Raw genomic sequence first — 15,134 nt, forward strand, 5'->3', positions numbered from 1 at the left:
TAAGCTCTTCTATCAGCATTTGTTTGAGCCAAACAATGGAAACCCACTGTAAATTTGCCACAACTCAGAAAAGTCTCATTTGAAATTGCTTCAGCTATGCAATTGAAGCAAAATCTTTGTAAACAACCAATCTCTTGCAGGGAATCATGGTCCTGTACCTACCACTTCTAGCTTAAAGAGTGGAATAACACCTTCACAAGAGGGTGGGCCATCATTTCTGTCCAGGTAGCCATATAGCTAATTAACTAAGATTTCATACAATGCACGTAGCATTGAAGCCATCAAAGTGGATTATCTAAACAGGAGGTTGGATTAAAACCTTAAATGGACCCAAATTAGCCAAGTTCCCTACAGCTTCATTAGCTGGGCAGTCCACAAGCCTAGTGATTCAGCATCAACAACTCCAATTAAATATGATGGAATTGATGTTTCAAACCCAACAAAGGCATGGAATAGGGACAGCTCCACCGCTGTTTCCGGATTTACTCGATGATATAAGCAAGTAAGGCTTAGACATGTATTTGGACGAAGACATGGGTCCAAATTGGTGAGATAATTAGTTCTGTAAAACTTGATTCCAATTGTTTAAGGGGAAAGCAGGCAAAGGGGTTGGTTGGGTCACAAGGGAAGGGAGAATCACAGGGAGAGGCTCAACAAGAGGTCAGTCCTAGAAAGTGCAAATGGTAGAGGTGTAGTGAGCTTCTTCTTGAAAGTTGTCTTCTTGTATTTCAAGAACACTCTGATCTTATTCATTTTTATGTAATTTCAAGATAGCAAAGCTCAAAGGAACTTTTGTTAAAAGATTGAAGAGTAGTACTTCCTCCCCTTTTTGTGCAACAATCTCCCATAACCCTACTTCAACCCTGCTAAGCCTCTCCCTCTTTGGGTCTAGTCTCCCTGCGATTCTCCCTTCCCTTGTGTCCCAACCAACCCCTTTGCCATCCCTGCTTTCCCCTTAAACAATTGGAATCGAGTTTTGCAAAACTAATTATTTCACCAATCTGGACCCATGTCTTTTTTCAAATACATGTCTAAGCCTTACTTGCTTATATTATCAGAGTAAATCTGGAAAAGCAGTGGAGTTGTCCCTATTCCATGCCTTTGTTGGGTTTGAAACATCAATTCCATCATATTTAATTGGAGTAGTTGATGCTGAAACACTAAGTCTGTGGACTATCCAGCTAAATGAAGCTATAGGGCACCTGACAAATTTGAGTACACCAAGGTTTTCATCCAACCTCCTGTCCAGAGAATCTACTTTGATGGCTTCAGTGCTACATGCATTGTATAAAATCTTAGTTAATTAACTAGATGGCTGCCTGGACAGAAATGATGGCCCACCCTCTTGTGATGGTGTTATTCCACTCTTTAAGCTAGAAGTGATAGGTACAGGACCATGATTCCCTGCAAGAGATTGGTTGTTTACAAAGATTTTGCTTCAATTGCATAGCTGAAGCAATTTCAAATGAGACTTTTCTGAGTTGTGGCAAATTTACAGTGGGGTTCCATTGTTTGGCTCAAATAAATGCTGATAGAACACCTTAGTTGAGGATAGATCAGCGAACAATAATTGTTTGGCTCCTTTGTAGATGGAGCCTCTTCTGAAAGAAACTTGATAATAATGTTAAGGAGATGCATGTGAATGAGCTAATAGCAACCAGGATGTTAATATTCCGGAAGAAGATTTTCTTATTAGAATATAGGAGACCGTTCTTTGCAGGAGAAAAAAGGGTGGGATAGTAAAATTTAAGAAAACTTTGATCTTATTCATTTTTATGTAATTTCAAGATAGCAAAGCTCAAAGGAACTTTTTGTTAAAAGACTGAAGAGCAGTACTTCCTCCCCTTTTTGTGCAACACGCTCCTGTGACCCTACTTCAACCTTGCTAAGCCTCTCCCTCTTTGGGTCTAGTCTCCCTGCAATTCTCCCTTCCCTTGTGTCCCAACCAACCCCTCTGCCATCCCTGCTTTCCCCTTAAACAATTGGAATCGAGTTTTGCAAAACTAATTATCTCACCAATCTGCTGGTCGGCAATAATTGAAATCTCCTCTCCTCTCCCACATTTTCGTGAAGGTCCAAAGTTAACACTTCCTTGAGAGAACTGGAGAAGGTTTACCCATGAGGATTCCAACAGAATCATGCATGGCCTGTGTAGAACTAAATCACTTACAAGGTCCAATATTAAATCTGATGAAATCTTTCCTTCCTCCACCTGCTGTGTTCACATCTCCTCCCCCACCCCAAAACCCCCAAAGGAAAAAGATTGGCCAGCCCCATCCAACTGATGCTCCTAAGAGGTATGGATGCTGATTCCCACAGTGGCAACCAGAGAATTTGGTTTGGAGTTCTGCTATTATTTAGAAATGAAACTGTGGTATGAGTTTGCAAAGCTCCAAAAAAAAAGTGTAGAAAGAAAACTGTTTAAACTAAAGCCCAGCCAAAATCCTAAAGAGAATGACCAAAACACTCAAGCTTCACACATGCTTTGTGTGACTTACTAAATTAGAAGATTTCGATTCAATTGGTTGAAAGATACAAATATTATTAGTACAGAAGTTGCATTTAGTTCAGTCAATAACCACAGTATGGATTCATCAGCTAAAAAAAATTTAAGAGTACAAACAGTTTGAGCTTCAAACTCATACCGGTATATTCTAATGACACATTAAGCGTCTCCACAAACCAAATGAAGAAGCAACCAGATGGATGACCATAAAACTATCTTGTACACGGTCCATAATAAACACCATGCAAAGAGAACATACCCTGCCATACCATACACTAAGGAAGCCTCTGGTAAAACCAGTTGCATGTGATCTTTCCCCTTTGGCTTTTGGGCGCGGGTTGCATACTACTACTAGGCATGGGGGGAAAGCCTTTTAGAGTGCAGGAAGTGAACGAAATACGTTTAGGCAGACGCTATAAAGCCCACATCCACGACAGATTGAATCACCTTGTGAAATTATTCTGTCATTTAACTTATTAATACCAAAAACTGAGTTCAGAATCCTGTTAGGCGGGCTCCAAATTGTAAAAACCAAAAGTAGGGTTCAGAATCGTTTTTTAGGGGCTAATTCTCTCTCCAGAAACCTAGAAAGAAATTAACTTTGTTAAGTTTCAAAGAGATGCCCATGAAAAGAAGAATCAGAAGCAATTCAGCCTCCAAATTCCTCATTCATGCACAGTCCGTTGCGGCAGACCGAATTTAATTCTTACCCAGAAAAGTTGTTTCTAAAAGGAAGCCAGAAGTTGAAGGGAACCCTTTTCAACACAACCAATTAAATCCACACCTAGAGTCTAGAAGAGTCTAGAAGAGGTGTTGATGAGAATGAAATGTGGGTTGACGAAGATTTACCGCAAATCTTGATTGGCGCCTCAAGCTCCAATAGATTGGGCTGCTGCAAGAAAATGTCTTTGGATACAACACACAGCTGCCGGATCTCCGCCTCTGAGAGCTGGACCTGCTTCCCCGGTCGACCTCGAACTTCAAGAAGTCGATTAATTATGTCATCGAGAACAGCAGGGTCCATCCCGCAGTTGCCCCAAGCTCGATCTCTCCAAACAGCAGCAACCAAATTTGATGATAATTGCAAAGGAAAATGAAAAAGCAGAGACAAAAACCCCTCACTTTTATGTTGTACTTTAGCTTCTTTTATTTCACTCGCGTAAGAGCCAAGAGGAGAATTACATCATTTGTGGATGAAAAAAATTCTTTATCTTACTTTACCATTAGGCTTGGCCTTTCTCTCCTACTGACGACCGAAGAGCTTTTCAAACATTCCCCTCGATCGCTGATTCCGAAGGCTAGACGATTACAATAAACTGAAAAAGTAACCAGTTCGCAAGTATCTTTAAAGGCGAAGAGAGAGAGAGAGCATGAAAGAAGGGAAGCTTAAGAGTCTGAACTAGTGGTGGTGGTGATGGTGGTGGTGCCGCCGCCGGTGACGCACTCGAAACACCTTTCAACCGGTACGGCGTTTTCATCGTCCACACTTTCTTTTTAAGTACCATGAAACCGTACAGGAATCGTCGCTGGAAGTCTAATTTAGTTAAACCGTAGACCAAAATTACATATATACCCATGTCCAAGAAATTTTTTTCTAAATTCTAGGAATCGAGCCGATGGTAAAGGAACCTTATCCTTCGACAAACTTTCAAAGAAAAAGATTGTTCTTTCGGTTTTTTTTTTCTTGAAAAAGACTTCCCTTCTTATGCTTTTCTTCTTTTATATTTTTCAGATTCTTTCTTGTGTCTAACCCCGTCACGTTGCTCTTGCTCCCCTATATTACTGCGCTTTCTCTTCTTTTTCCAATTTCTTTTGTGCTTTAGGGACATTTACATCATCAACAAACTAAAAAATAAAGGGTAGACCTTAATATAACAGTTGATGTACATAATTGTACTATGAGGTGAAAATATCAAAAAAAAAATCAACAAAAATTATTAGAATAAGACTGTGTAGAAAAATCCCCTCCTCCACTCTCCCTTTAAATGCATTGAGAGGCTACAAACTCATAAATGCATTGAAAAAATACAAACTTGTTTTTGAGTACAATTCCACAAACTTCATATTTAATTATCAAGTCATTATAACATAGAAATTGATACCTATTTGGAACTAAATTTATTATCAAAATGAAATATTTTTTGTGGAGATATTGCATTAATTCTCTAACTTGTTATTTACTAGTAATTATGTTGGATAAATTTATTATAAATTCCTACAATTACAAGAAATAAAATTGAGATTTGAACATCCATAGCTAATCCAGAAAACTTGATGTTGTATTCAAAGTAACCACCAACGAACAAAGTTGAATCACACCTTGAGTGTTATTTTTAAGGTAATTGATGCATCTTACTACCAAGGGTTCTTCTAAACCATCACCTTTCAAGATAAAATAATTATTAACTAGAAGATGAAGCAATAACCTCTCCAAAGAACCAAAAGTTACAGCACAACACTGGAGTAAACTCAATAAAGAAAATGAACTTTGCAATGAAGTAAGTAAATAAGAATGCAAATGTGTATCGTATTGTATGAATTACCTTATTATGCAAGGATGTGTTTGGTTTATGTAGGCCCAAAACCACAACTTACACCCATTGAATTCCTCATGCTAACGAATTAGGTTATTAACTTACGTCACCCACTTTCCCCACTGAGTGGAGAATTAAATCCTTATTAATGGAGAATCAATAACATTGTCACTTCTTCACTAATGGATAATAAATCACCTTCACCCAAAATTTCTTACTAAATGGAAAATTAATTCTCATATTCACGTCATGCCTATAAATTGGAATTAATCTATTCAATTGCTTAACTCCACCCAAGGTAATGGCCATGAATAGTCATGAAAATACCAATAAGAATTTATAGTCAGCAATGATTTACACTTGAATTTGAGTAAATTGTTGTATTATTATTTCTAGATTTACTATTAATAAAAAGGAAAGTGATCAAAATGTTCTTCATAGAAGTATTATCGTCTTTTAACTACTGGTTGTTTTATTCTTGGAGGTTTTGCATGAATAAATATATTCAAAATGTTCTTCATAGAAGTATTATCGTCTTATAACTACTGGTTGTTTTATTCTTAGAAGTTTTGCATGAATAAATATGTTCAAAATGTTCTTCATAGAAATATTATCGTCTTTTAACTACTGGTTGTTTTATTCTTAAAAGTTTTGCATGAATAAATATGCAATTGATCTAGGCATGTTCACAAGTTTCTTCACAGTCAAGCATGTTTTTCAGGTTATTTATCATTTTTAACTGGAATTTTGGTTGCCAAATTCTGGTTTTGGAGGTGGAGGTGGGTGTCATATTTTGATTTGTTTGATAAGATACTACTCATTGCATTGTTGTCGCAACACAATTTGTCTACCTTTTATTTTGTAATAGGAGAACAGAATTGCAGTTGCTTTCTTCTGTGGTATTCGCAACAATCCATCTGCTTCATATTTTGCAGTTACAAGTTACCAATGCTTTTCACCAAACACCCCCATCAAAAAAAAAAAAAAAAAAGTTACTAACGTCCATCCTAACTGCTATGTGGGCAATTTGAATGGTTAGGAGTTGAAAACAAGATTTATTCAGTCAATTAGATTTTTGTTTGAGTATATGTCACGCATGGGTACAAAATGGATTGCAATGATCCATGGCATGGCAGAAATGAGTATAATAAAAATCTAGCTAGATCACCATTTTAATAGAAAGTAATTTTTTGAGAGCGATAAGAAAGAGACTATCAAGTGACACATTTGTACATGCTTACACACACTTACATATACACACACTTACATATCAGTCTATATGAAAACTGGGTGTCTCTCTAGTAAAAATAAGAAATAAATTAAAATATCTCTCTAGTAACAGAGATGATTTGGTGAAGATGATTTAGACGGCTGATGAAAGTGCACAAGAGAGATTGGGGAGCGGCTTTATAAAATTGTAGCAAACTCAAATTTCAATTGAAATTTGACATCGATTAACAATCAGTCACCTCCAACGATTACATCGATGTATCTATTGATCATGTTGCTAATCAATCAAAAATAAAACCCTATACTAATCTAGCTAGCAGAAAGTACGAGGTCGAACTATGGGGAACTAAAAGGCTAAGTTACTACGATTGAAATCAACAAAACTAAATTTAAATTAAATCTATTAATTAATGCAAAACTTTAACTATGAATACGTAAAGATCTTTGGGGTTTCGAATCCCAAATGCTTTTCACTAACCGATATAACTCTACACTTCAAAGCAAATTAAGGATGGTCTTCCTAGATATGCCCTATCTTCGCAAAACTATCGTCCTTTGCAAAAGCTTGGCACACTTAGTTTCCTGAGCTATAGAACATCTTTGGCCAGATCTGAATACAATCAACTAGAAGATATAAAACAATCAAAAAAATAAAATAAACATGGTTCATCTACATACCAAATAAAAGGAACTAGCTACTCATTATCACAAAGTTCATAAGACCAATGAAGATGAAACATAGAGAGAGAGAGAGAGAGAGAGAGAGATGAGAGCCAAGATCCGTGTTCGCCGTCTCCTCTTGTTCTCTGTGACTGGCTTCTCTTTTATGTATCCCGCACACAATGAATTCCCTCTCTTTACCCATCAATTTGACCTTTATTCGTTCAGGTTTTGAAAAAATTCAAAACTATAAAGTTGTAGATATTTTTGATATCGTTCCATAGTATCTTTAATCACTACAATCCGAGCTCATGCGAGAGAGATATGCTCAAATACTAAAGGTGGGTCTGTTTACGCGATTTTCAGATTTATTACCAATTTTATTCCTTAGACCTCTACTTGTTTCCAATTTGGCTAAGAGATGCTCTCTTGAGCAGCAAAATTGAATCCCATGATTTAAAATCCACTAATATCTAATGTACTTGTCAACTTTACTCTACATTATCTCTAATAACCAAAATCACATTATTCCTAAAAGATACACAAAATATTCAATTATCTCTCTTTTAATTAAATAAGTATGATAAATTAAATCAAATAAATAATGATAAATGCATACTTATCATATATTCCCTAGTAAAGAGTTCTGGTTTGAACGTTAGAAACTGCAACCAATAAGATACTTGTATCCAACAAAGGCGCCTCTTTCAACGCACCCAATAAGAAACCAGAGTGAATCAATATGCATTAAAACTCACTCAAAACAAGAGAACAAGTACCAACACGACACAAGTTGGATTTCTCCCAACGTGACTTCCAGATTGAAGCATCACACCCAAGGGCTATGAGTCCATCTCCAAACTTGTAAAACTTGTGCCAATTCTTTGCAATTTCTTCCAAGTGAAGAGAGAGAGAGAGAGTCATAGAAGACATGAAAAAAAATCGACAGCCAAATGGATCCGGTAGAAAATAGAGAGAAGAAGAGAGAAAAGGGTACATAAAGGGATCATCGGTGGAATCTGGTTGTGGAGGCAAGTTTTGGAGAAGAAGAAGAAAAAAGAAGAGATGCAACGGTAGAAAGAAAGCATAGATTTTGGATTTTCGAAAACAAATGGTTCATTTAATAAAGGAGTAAGCTTTTCTATTAACAATTTTTTTAGAAGTTAGTGATTGTTTGGATCCTACTAAAAAAAGGCGATTGTTGGGAAAAGGGATACGAAGGTTGGATATAATTTAATAATAGTAATTACATATCATTAATTATCTAATAGTTACCAAGAATCCAAGATAACTTGTAAAGAGGAAAATTATTTATTATAAATAATATTATGAATATTATGATGTTTCAATTAATGAGATGGTTCTATTCCTTGGGTTTGGGGAATAAGGTCCATATAATCCATTGGGTATTTAATTTAGAAGCTGGTCAAAAATAAACTCTAAGGTTTGTAATTGTACATGAAGACCCAAACCCCCAAAGGATGATGCACAACATCAATACATGGGTAAATGGATCACAAGTTGCAACCTAATGCAGCACATGAGCCTCTACACACTAATCATACAATTCACCAACCACAAATAACATGCTTTTGTACTACTAAATCTACTAACTCACCCATGTTAATGTGTGCAGGAGTATCTTATTAATATCTAAAGAAGAGATATGGAGTGTGAGACTTTTTTGGGACAATATCGTCTAATTTTTTAGCACAAGTTTGACCTAAGGAGGATTGATTCTAGAGGAAATGCTTAGCACAATTATGGATGGGATCCACATGGCAATAGAAGAAGGAGTTGAAATCCAACAACTTTGGTGTGATAACAAGCAAACTAAGGGATCTAATTCAAGGGAAACATGGCACACAACGCCCTCTAAAATTGATCCCAACTTAACTCAACTTCAAAGTGCAAATTTAAATGTTCATAATTTCAAATCCTATGCCCTTATGTCTTGTTTGGTTATCTGAATTTAGGGATTTCAGATTCATGAATCGGAGATTTATACATGTTTGGTTGTAAAACATCCGTAGATTCATGAAATCCAGAGATTTTACTTTTTTGCCTAAAAACATGAATTAAGTCATTCTTGGGTATTGGGTGATATCTATGGATGTCATCCTAAGTATAAAATGGTTGAAATTTGCAGATTCACGCGAAGTAAATAAACAGTTAATTTTTTGAACCATGAATCCATAAATTTGAATTCCTATTTCATTTCAAATCCCTTAGACAATGGTTACTAGATTTACGACTAGGAAATGCAAAATTTTATACTAGAATGACCAAGGTTGTTCTTAAGTGTCATTATGATCCTCAAGTTTAGTAGTAAGTCATATTTTGCTCATTAATATTTGGGGTAAAACATAGGTTAAATTTGAACAATCACTAAAAGCGTTATTTGGGTTTGAATGAGACGATTCTATTCCCTGTGTGTTTATCATTATTTTAATTTAATAGTTAAATTTTAATTAATAATATTTACTAATAATTATTATTATTATACTAATGAATAGAGAATTACAATTTCAAATATCATTTATTAGTGACTTAACTGTCTGACTGATATAATAGATAAGGGCATTTAGGGAAACAAAAATGTAGTTGTGTCCTTTGAGTTCATGCTATTATACTATACTAGTAAAAGTTCGCATGTGAAAAATCACTTAGCTATACATAAAAAGAATTAGGAAAAATATTGAAGCAATCGTAAGACTGAAAAAACATATGAGAACAATCATATTCAATTATGAATTTTGAAATCATTAATTGATGTCTATTACATCAGCTATATACTCTTAAGAGTATGGCTTAACTTAAATAGTAATACAATTTTTTATCACATTCATATTCATTTATAACACAATCTTTTTAATGTATACTTTTTTTAAAAAAATTTATTATCACATTCATATTCATTCATAGGCAATACTGATATGATTCTGAGTAGCTTTGTTCACAAATTCCCACTCAAGAGCTTCGTTCACTACAAATTGATGGGAAAAGAATTGTTTCAACTTTCTTTCTTCCTCATTTTAAAGTTTTAGATTTTAATCGTATTGCGTATGGCAATCAACAAACTATCTATCAAACACAAATCTCTAAGACAGATAGACAGAAGTAGAATTGTCTGTTTTTGTGTGAATCTGTATTAATCAAAGATACAAAAATTAAGATCAAGTGGAGATGTGTAAGTAAAAAATATAAATAAATAAAAATATAATAAAGACAAATTGATCATAAAAGTGATAATTTATTTTTAAATTGACTTTTTTTATATACATGGGAGTTGGATGTAAACTATCAATTTTTTAATAAAAATAACAACCTCAGGGTATCGTACTTTACCCAAGGGTAAAGCCGCCAGAGTAACAATTTTATTACTTAAAAGGGCTATTCCGAATATCCCAGGGATTTGAATTCCTCGATCATAGAAGTCTAGAAGGGAAAGTGTACAGGAATTCAAGATCGAGTTGGACTTCCTTAAATAAATATCAATCCATCGCTATTTTTCTGTAGAGGGTTTCGATCGTTTTCATCGGCTTGATCTGTTCTGTTGCTATTTCTTGCATTCCCCTAGATTTCAGTTGTAAATCTGCAATTTGTTGAGGGAAAAATTAGATTTGCTTGTCCGGAGAAAACATGAGAGGTGGAACGCAGGGAAAATACAGAAACCCTTGCCTGACAATGCATCAACCTTGGGCTTCGCTGCTGGTTTACGGCATCAAGCGCATCGAAGGAAGATCATGGCCTGCTCCCATCAGAGGTACTGGCTTCGTAACCTTTTATAACCTTAGAACTGATAATTTTTCTTCGAATTTCGAGTTATTACTACTCCTGCTAAGTTCAATTCTATTCCGGTGGTAACCTTGGATTTCGTTTACTTGGGAATTTTTAATCACCATTGGTTTTGGAAAGTTATGTGATAAGGTTGTTGGAAGTTGGAACTTGACATGCCTTCTTTGGTAGAATAAAGGAAAATTTGCACATTCCAGTTTTGCTGTTAGTGTTGATGCTGTTTCACTTGTTTTAGACTCTTTATGTAGGTCACATGGACGTGTTTTCTTTTTCCATTCTGAATTTGTCCTTTTTAATTTATACCGCTCCCCCTCTCTTTATGACTCTGTTTTATTAGTAGTTTAATTTATACCGCTCCCCCTCTCTTTCCTAATTGGCTTATATATCTCAAATCCTTGAATATAGGTAGCTAAAAGCCTAAAACTACTTTCCACTTAAATAGAAGAAGATTGATATTACATATGTAGAGTGAAAGAGGCAATCATTTGTTATGTACAAATTCAGGTGAAGTCTGGGAACAGAAGTCTTGTCTAAGAAAACAAAGTTATCCTTCTGTTTGATAATTAAAGAAACAAAGACAAATTAGCTTTGATAAAATTTATAACCACAAACATTTATTCATTGAATTGTCAAAAAGAATGAGTTGAGGCAACCTTTTGACAATGAAGATTGTAAAAATAAAGAAAATAATAAAATCAGTATGTGATTTAGAAAAGGGAACAGGTTTCTGGAAAATTATTCAAGCAGCTTGGAGGTTTCTGTGGATGCTACTATTATTAATAAACACAGTTTGTCATTTGGAGGGATTTACTGTAGGAAATGATACACCAAGAAAGAAAACCACGACCTCTAATAGTTGCAGTGTTGTATAGATACAAAACTACATCGAACCCTGTATGCACAGCATTTGAGTTCCAACTGCACTACCACAAGGCAGAAAAGCTTTTCACGCCATGCCAATGCCTCCTCTTTGTTTATTTTAGTATTGTTTCTTTTTCCATGTATTGTATTTACAAGAGGTTCTCTGTGTTGTGTTACTTCCCTTCCCCCAACCCCCCCCCCCAAAAAAAAAAAAAAGAAAAAAAGAAAAAAAGAAAATCAATTCTTACTTTTTAGATGATTCCTTTTGTTGAGACTTGAGATGATACTGAGTATCACAATTTCTTCCTTTGAAGGCCGACTGTGGATTCATGCTGCCAGTAAGGTTCCAGAACCAGCTACAATTAAAGCAATGGAGGACTTCTATAGAGAAATATATGCTGTGAATGGTATTATGGACCTCAAGTTCCCAGAGAATTATCCGGTTTCAAGACTTCTAGGTATTTAAAATAGCCTTTCCATTTTTATTTACCAACATAAACAATAAATTTGTCTCTCTTTTTTATGCTTTAGTGGGACTATATAATGCTGATGTTCTTGATAGTTCATGCATACATTAATCTCTAGCAGCTATCATATTGTAGCTCATCTTTTCTGCTAGTAAAATTACCTTGGTTACCTATGGTTGTGGAAGGGAAGATGCATATTTTTCTAATGCTTCATAAGAATTTTTTTTTTACTTACTGTTTCTTCTTTGTATTCTGCATAAACATGTCCTAAACTCTATAAAGTTCGTATTTGAATACCCATATTCTTGAGGATATTCTAACCTTGCATCCTTGTGACAGGTTGTGTTGAAGTAGCTGGGTGTGTCAAAGGTGAAGAGCTGGCGAGCTGGGAGCAGCTTCCTCAAGGGGTATGTGTTTTTTAACCACACTATTTACATTTCAATATATTTTGTATTATAGTGCATTTTCCTCTGTTATTTAATGTTCTCTAGTTTTACTTAATATTTAATGTTGTTAACAGGTGAGGTTGGAAGCGCTAACAAATTTCTGTTGGCTTTGTGAACAGCCACAGGTATGTTTGGAAACTAGGTTTTTACAAATTATGGGTTGGTTCTTTAATGCTGAAGTTTCTTATTTTTCTGCATATGCATTTCTGATTGGATGGTTCAACTTTCTCAATTGACACAGAAGTTGGTAATTCCATTTGAGATGCGAGGTTTTCAAGGAGTTTACAACCTGGAAAAGAAGGTATGTGGGCTGTTGGTTGACGTGCTAGCCTTTTCCTATCCTTCTGTGGTAGTGCTAAATCTGGAGAACTCATGTTCTTTTTGGGCTTTTGATGCTTAGTGTCTTTATACTTTTTTTGTTAGATATATGAAGCAGCAGTGAGAGGCCTTCGTCCAGTTGATGTTCCATTGCGTGTAAAGTTCCCACTTCCAGATCCGCAGGATCCTTTTTCTTTGAAGCCAGGATCATGTAGTGCATCCTTTGCTGGTTCAAAGTCAACTGTGGATAAAACAGCAAGTCTTACTGCAGCCATAGCTGGTGCACGAGCAGCAGCTACACAGTTTTCGAAGAAGGATAATAAGGATGAAGCTTCAATTGTTCGTAGAGAAGATGCGTCTAAATGCACAATAACAAGTCAGTATGCGGGAAGCAGTATGGAGAAGGGTATAAGTGTATCTGGGGATCAAATATCTAGTGAGGAAACATCTGCAAGCACTTACAATAAACGGAGTAGAAATATGTATTATGAAGGAAATAGCAGCAACCAAAGTTATGCTAGTGCCAGAGATTCGAACCACGATTCTGTAGGTGCTTCGAAGGTCAGTTTTTTGAATCTTAGACTTGAATCCATGCATATTTAATGCCCCCGTTTTTCGTCTATATACACAGCATGGTAAAAATATAATAGATTTTAAACCTTCAGTAAATGAATTTAAGGACAATCTTCTTTTAACCACGGTTTGGGATAGTAAATTGTGACCATCTGTGAGGCACAAACAATAAATACCAGTCCCAGATAAGTAAAACCGTTGATGAGGGTATCTTTATTGTTGGCCAATATATCTCCTAATGGTACAGGGCTTCAAGTTGAAAGATGTTTGCTCAGTGTGACCAACTGTGCTTGCTCCAAGCAAGACCGTAATATAATCTAATTACTTCTGTTGAACTAGTAATATTAAGACCATTTGGCCCCCATATCGGCACTTAGGAGCATCTGGCAAGGGTTGTCCAAAAAGTCAAAATCTAATGCTCACATAAGAGTGCACTTGTTAGTTGCTTGCTACAACAGTGTTTGGGTTTCTGAACAATTGATTATGGGATTCTTTGCACTGGAACCTGCTAGACTACCTAGTGCAATGATTAGCTACAAATTTTTTAGTGAGAAGAGTTCAAACAGTGAAGTTATTGTTGACAAATGTGAGATTATCAAGTTCCTCATGGCTGTAGCTCAGATTGATATTGCATGTTGCTTATAGCTTAAAGATAATGGTAGTGAGCATATGTTAGACAAATTTCAGCATGTCTATAAAATGTCTTATATTGTATTTATAATATGAGAAGGTTATATTATTATGCACTTTTTTGGGTTCTCTATATTATTACACTTTTACAACCGAGATTGAGCTTGCTCCTGACAGAATTTTTGAACACAGATTTTCTCCACAGCAATTAGGGGCCTTAAGCCGGCTTTTTCTCATGCAGATCAGGTGAAATGCTTCAAGGATTCGCAGTTCAATTGTTGAGGTTGCTTCTTGAAGAATCAGAAATGAAGTTGTACAGTGTATTTTCTTCTTAACTTCGTTTGTTCTTGTAGCCTATTCAAGTGTAGCTCCTTTCACTTTCTACCTCGAGGGGATAATTACGAGAAGTTGTTAGGAGATTGTTTATGGAAGTTGGATGTATTTGCTTTCTTTCCTTTCAGTTTGTTTCAAGGGAGAAAAGAGGTACACTTTAGTGGTAGAATTGCGGTTTATTTTCAGTGTTATGTGACAGACCTATGTTTCATTTGTTGCTTGCATCCGTAGTACGGTTGAACTCCCGACACCTTTAAAGCACAAAATGTTGGGATGTATATTTTAGGGCTCGACTTGGCTAATGATAGATTAAGAAATGAAAATTTTGTTTTCTGGAACATGAAAGTTTTATATATAGGGGATGAAGTATTATACATGCCGTCCAATCATTAATCTCTTTATTAAGAAGTATGAGCCTTTATTATTTTACGAACCCTACATTGACATTAAAAATTACTTTGATGACTAGTCAATGAATTAAGGTAAGTTTCTTCGAAAGTAATGAGTTATAAAATTTAGTTGTGTAAAATATTTTAATTATTTTGAACAAAGAGTTATTGAAAGGACGGATCATCATTCAAAAATTAAAATTACGCTGAATCAGTTAAAGAAATTCGAAGGCAGGTAATTTTTTTTTGGGTTGGCCAGAATCTGGTAAATTTTCCCTTTATAATATTTGCTTGGATGGATTAATTTTCATACTGGAAATTTCGGACGGTACGGATCCAAATACTAAATTACTAATACACATAAGAACCTTAAGAAATCTTAAAATTAG

At 35.4% G+C, this 15,134-nt stretch overlaps 2 protein-coding genes across 3 annotated transcripts in view; one reads left to right on the forward strand and one right to left on the reverse strand.

Moving 5' to 3' along the window:
• LOC149028286 (serine/threonine-protein phosphatase PP1-like) overlaps nucleotides 1–4,004 on the reverse strand; it is a 34,369-nt gene extending 30,365 nt beyond the window's left edge. The window contains exon 1 of the mRNA XM_089135766.1: nucleotides 3,356–4,004. Within this exon, the coding sequence (XP_088991892.1) occupies nucleotides 3,356–3,530 (175 nt within the window). The 5' untranslated portion in view covers nucleotides 3,531–4,004. The remainder of the gene's footprint in view (nucleotides 1–3,355) is intronic.
• Nucleotides 4,005–10,354: 6,350 nt separating this feature from the next.
• LOC149028287 (RNA-binding ASCH domain protein) lies at nucleotides 10,355–14,709 on the forward strand. 2 transcript variants are annotated; one of them, XM_089135772.1, is made up of 7 exons: nucleotides 10,355–10,696; nucleotides 11,904–12,047; nucleotides 12,396–12,463; nucleotides 12,577–12,627; nucleotides 12,744–12,803; nucleotides 12,926–13,381; nucleotides 14,216–14,709. In XM_089135772.1, exons 1-7 carry the CDS (start codon nucleotides 10,573–10,575, stop codon nucleotides 14,303–14,305), a joined length of 993 nt encoding a protein of 330 aa, XP_088991898.1. In that variant the 5' UTR covers nucleotides 10,355–10,572; the 3' UTR covers nucleotides 14,306–14,709. The 2 variants fall into 2 exon arrangements, with proteins under 2 accessions (XP_088991898.1, XP_088991900.1); XM_089135774.1 differs by having other exon boundaries at nucleotides 14,265–14,709.
• The last annotated feature ends 425 nt before the right edge of the window (nucleotides 14,710–15,134 follow it).

This window comes from Hakea prostrata, chromosome 1 (assembly GCF_041222555.1).
Source record: "Hakea prostrata isolate BN-2017 chromosome 1, UWA_Hpros_2, whole genome shotgun sequence".
NCBI lineage: Eukaryota > Viridiplantae > Streptophyta > Magnoliopsida > Proteales > Proteaceae > Hakea > Hakea prostrata.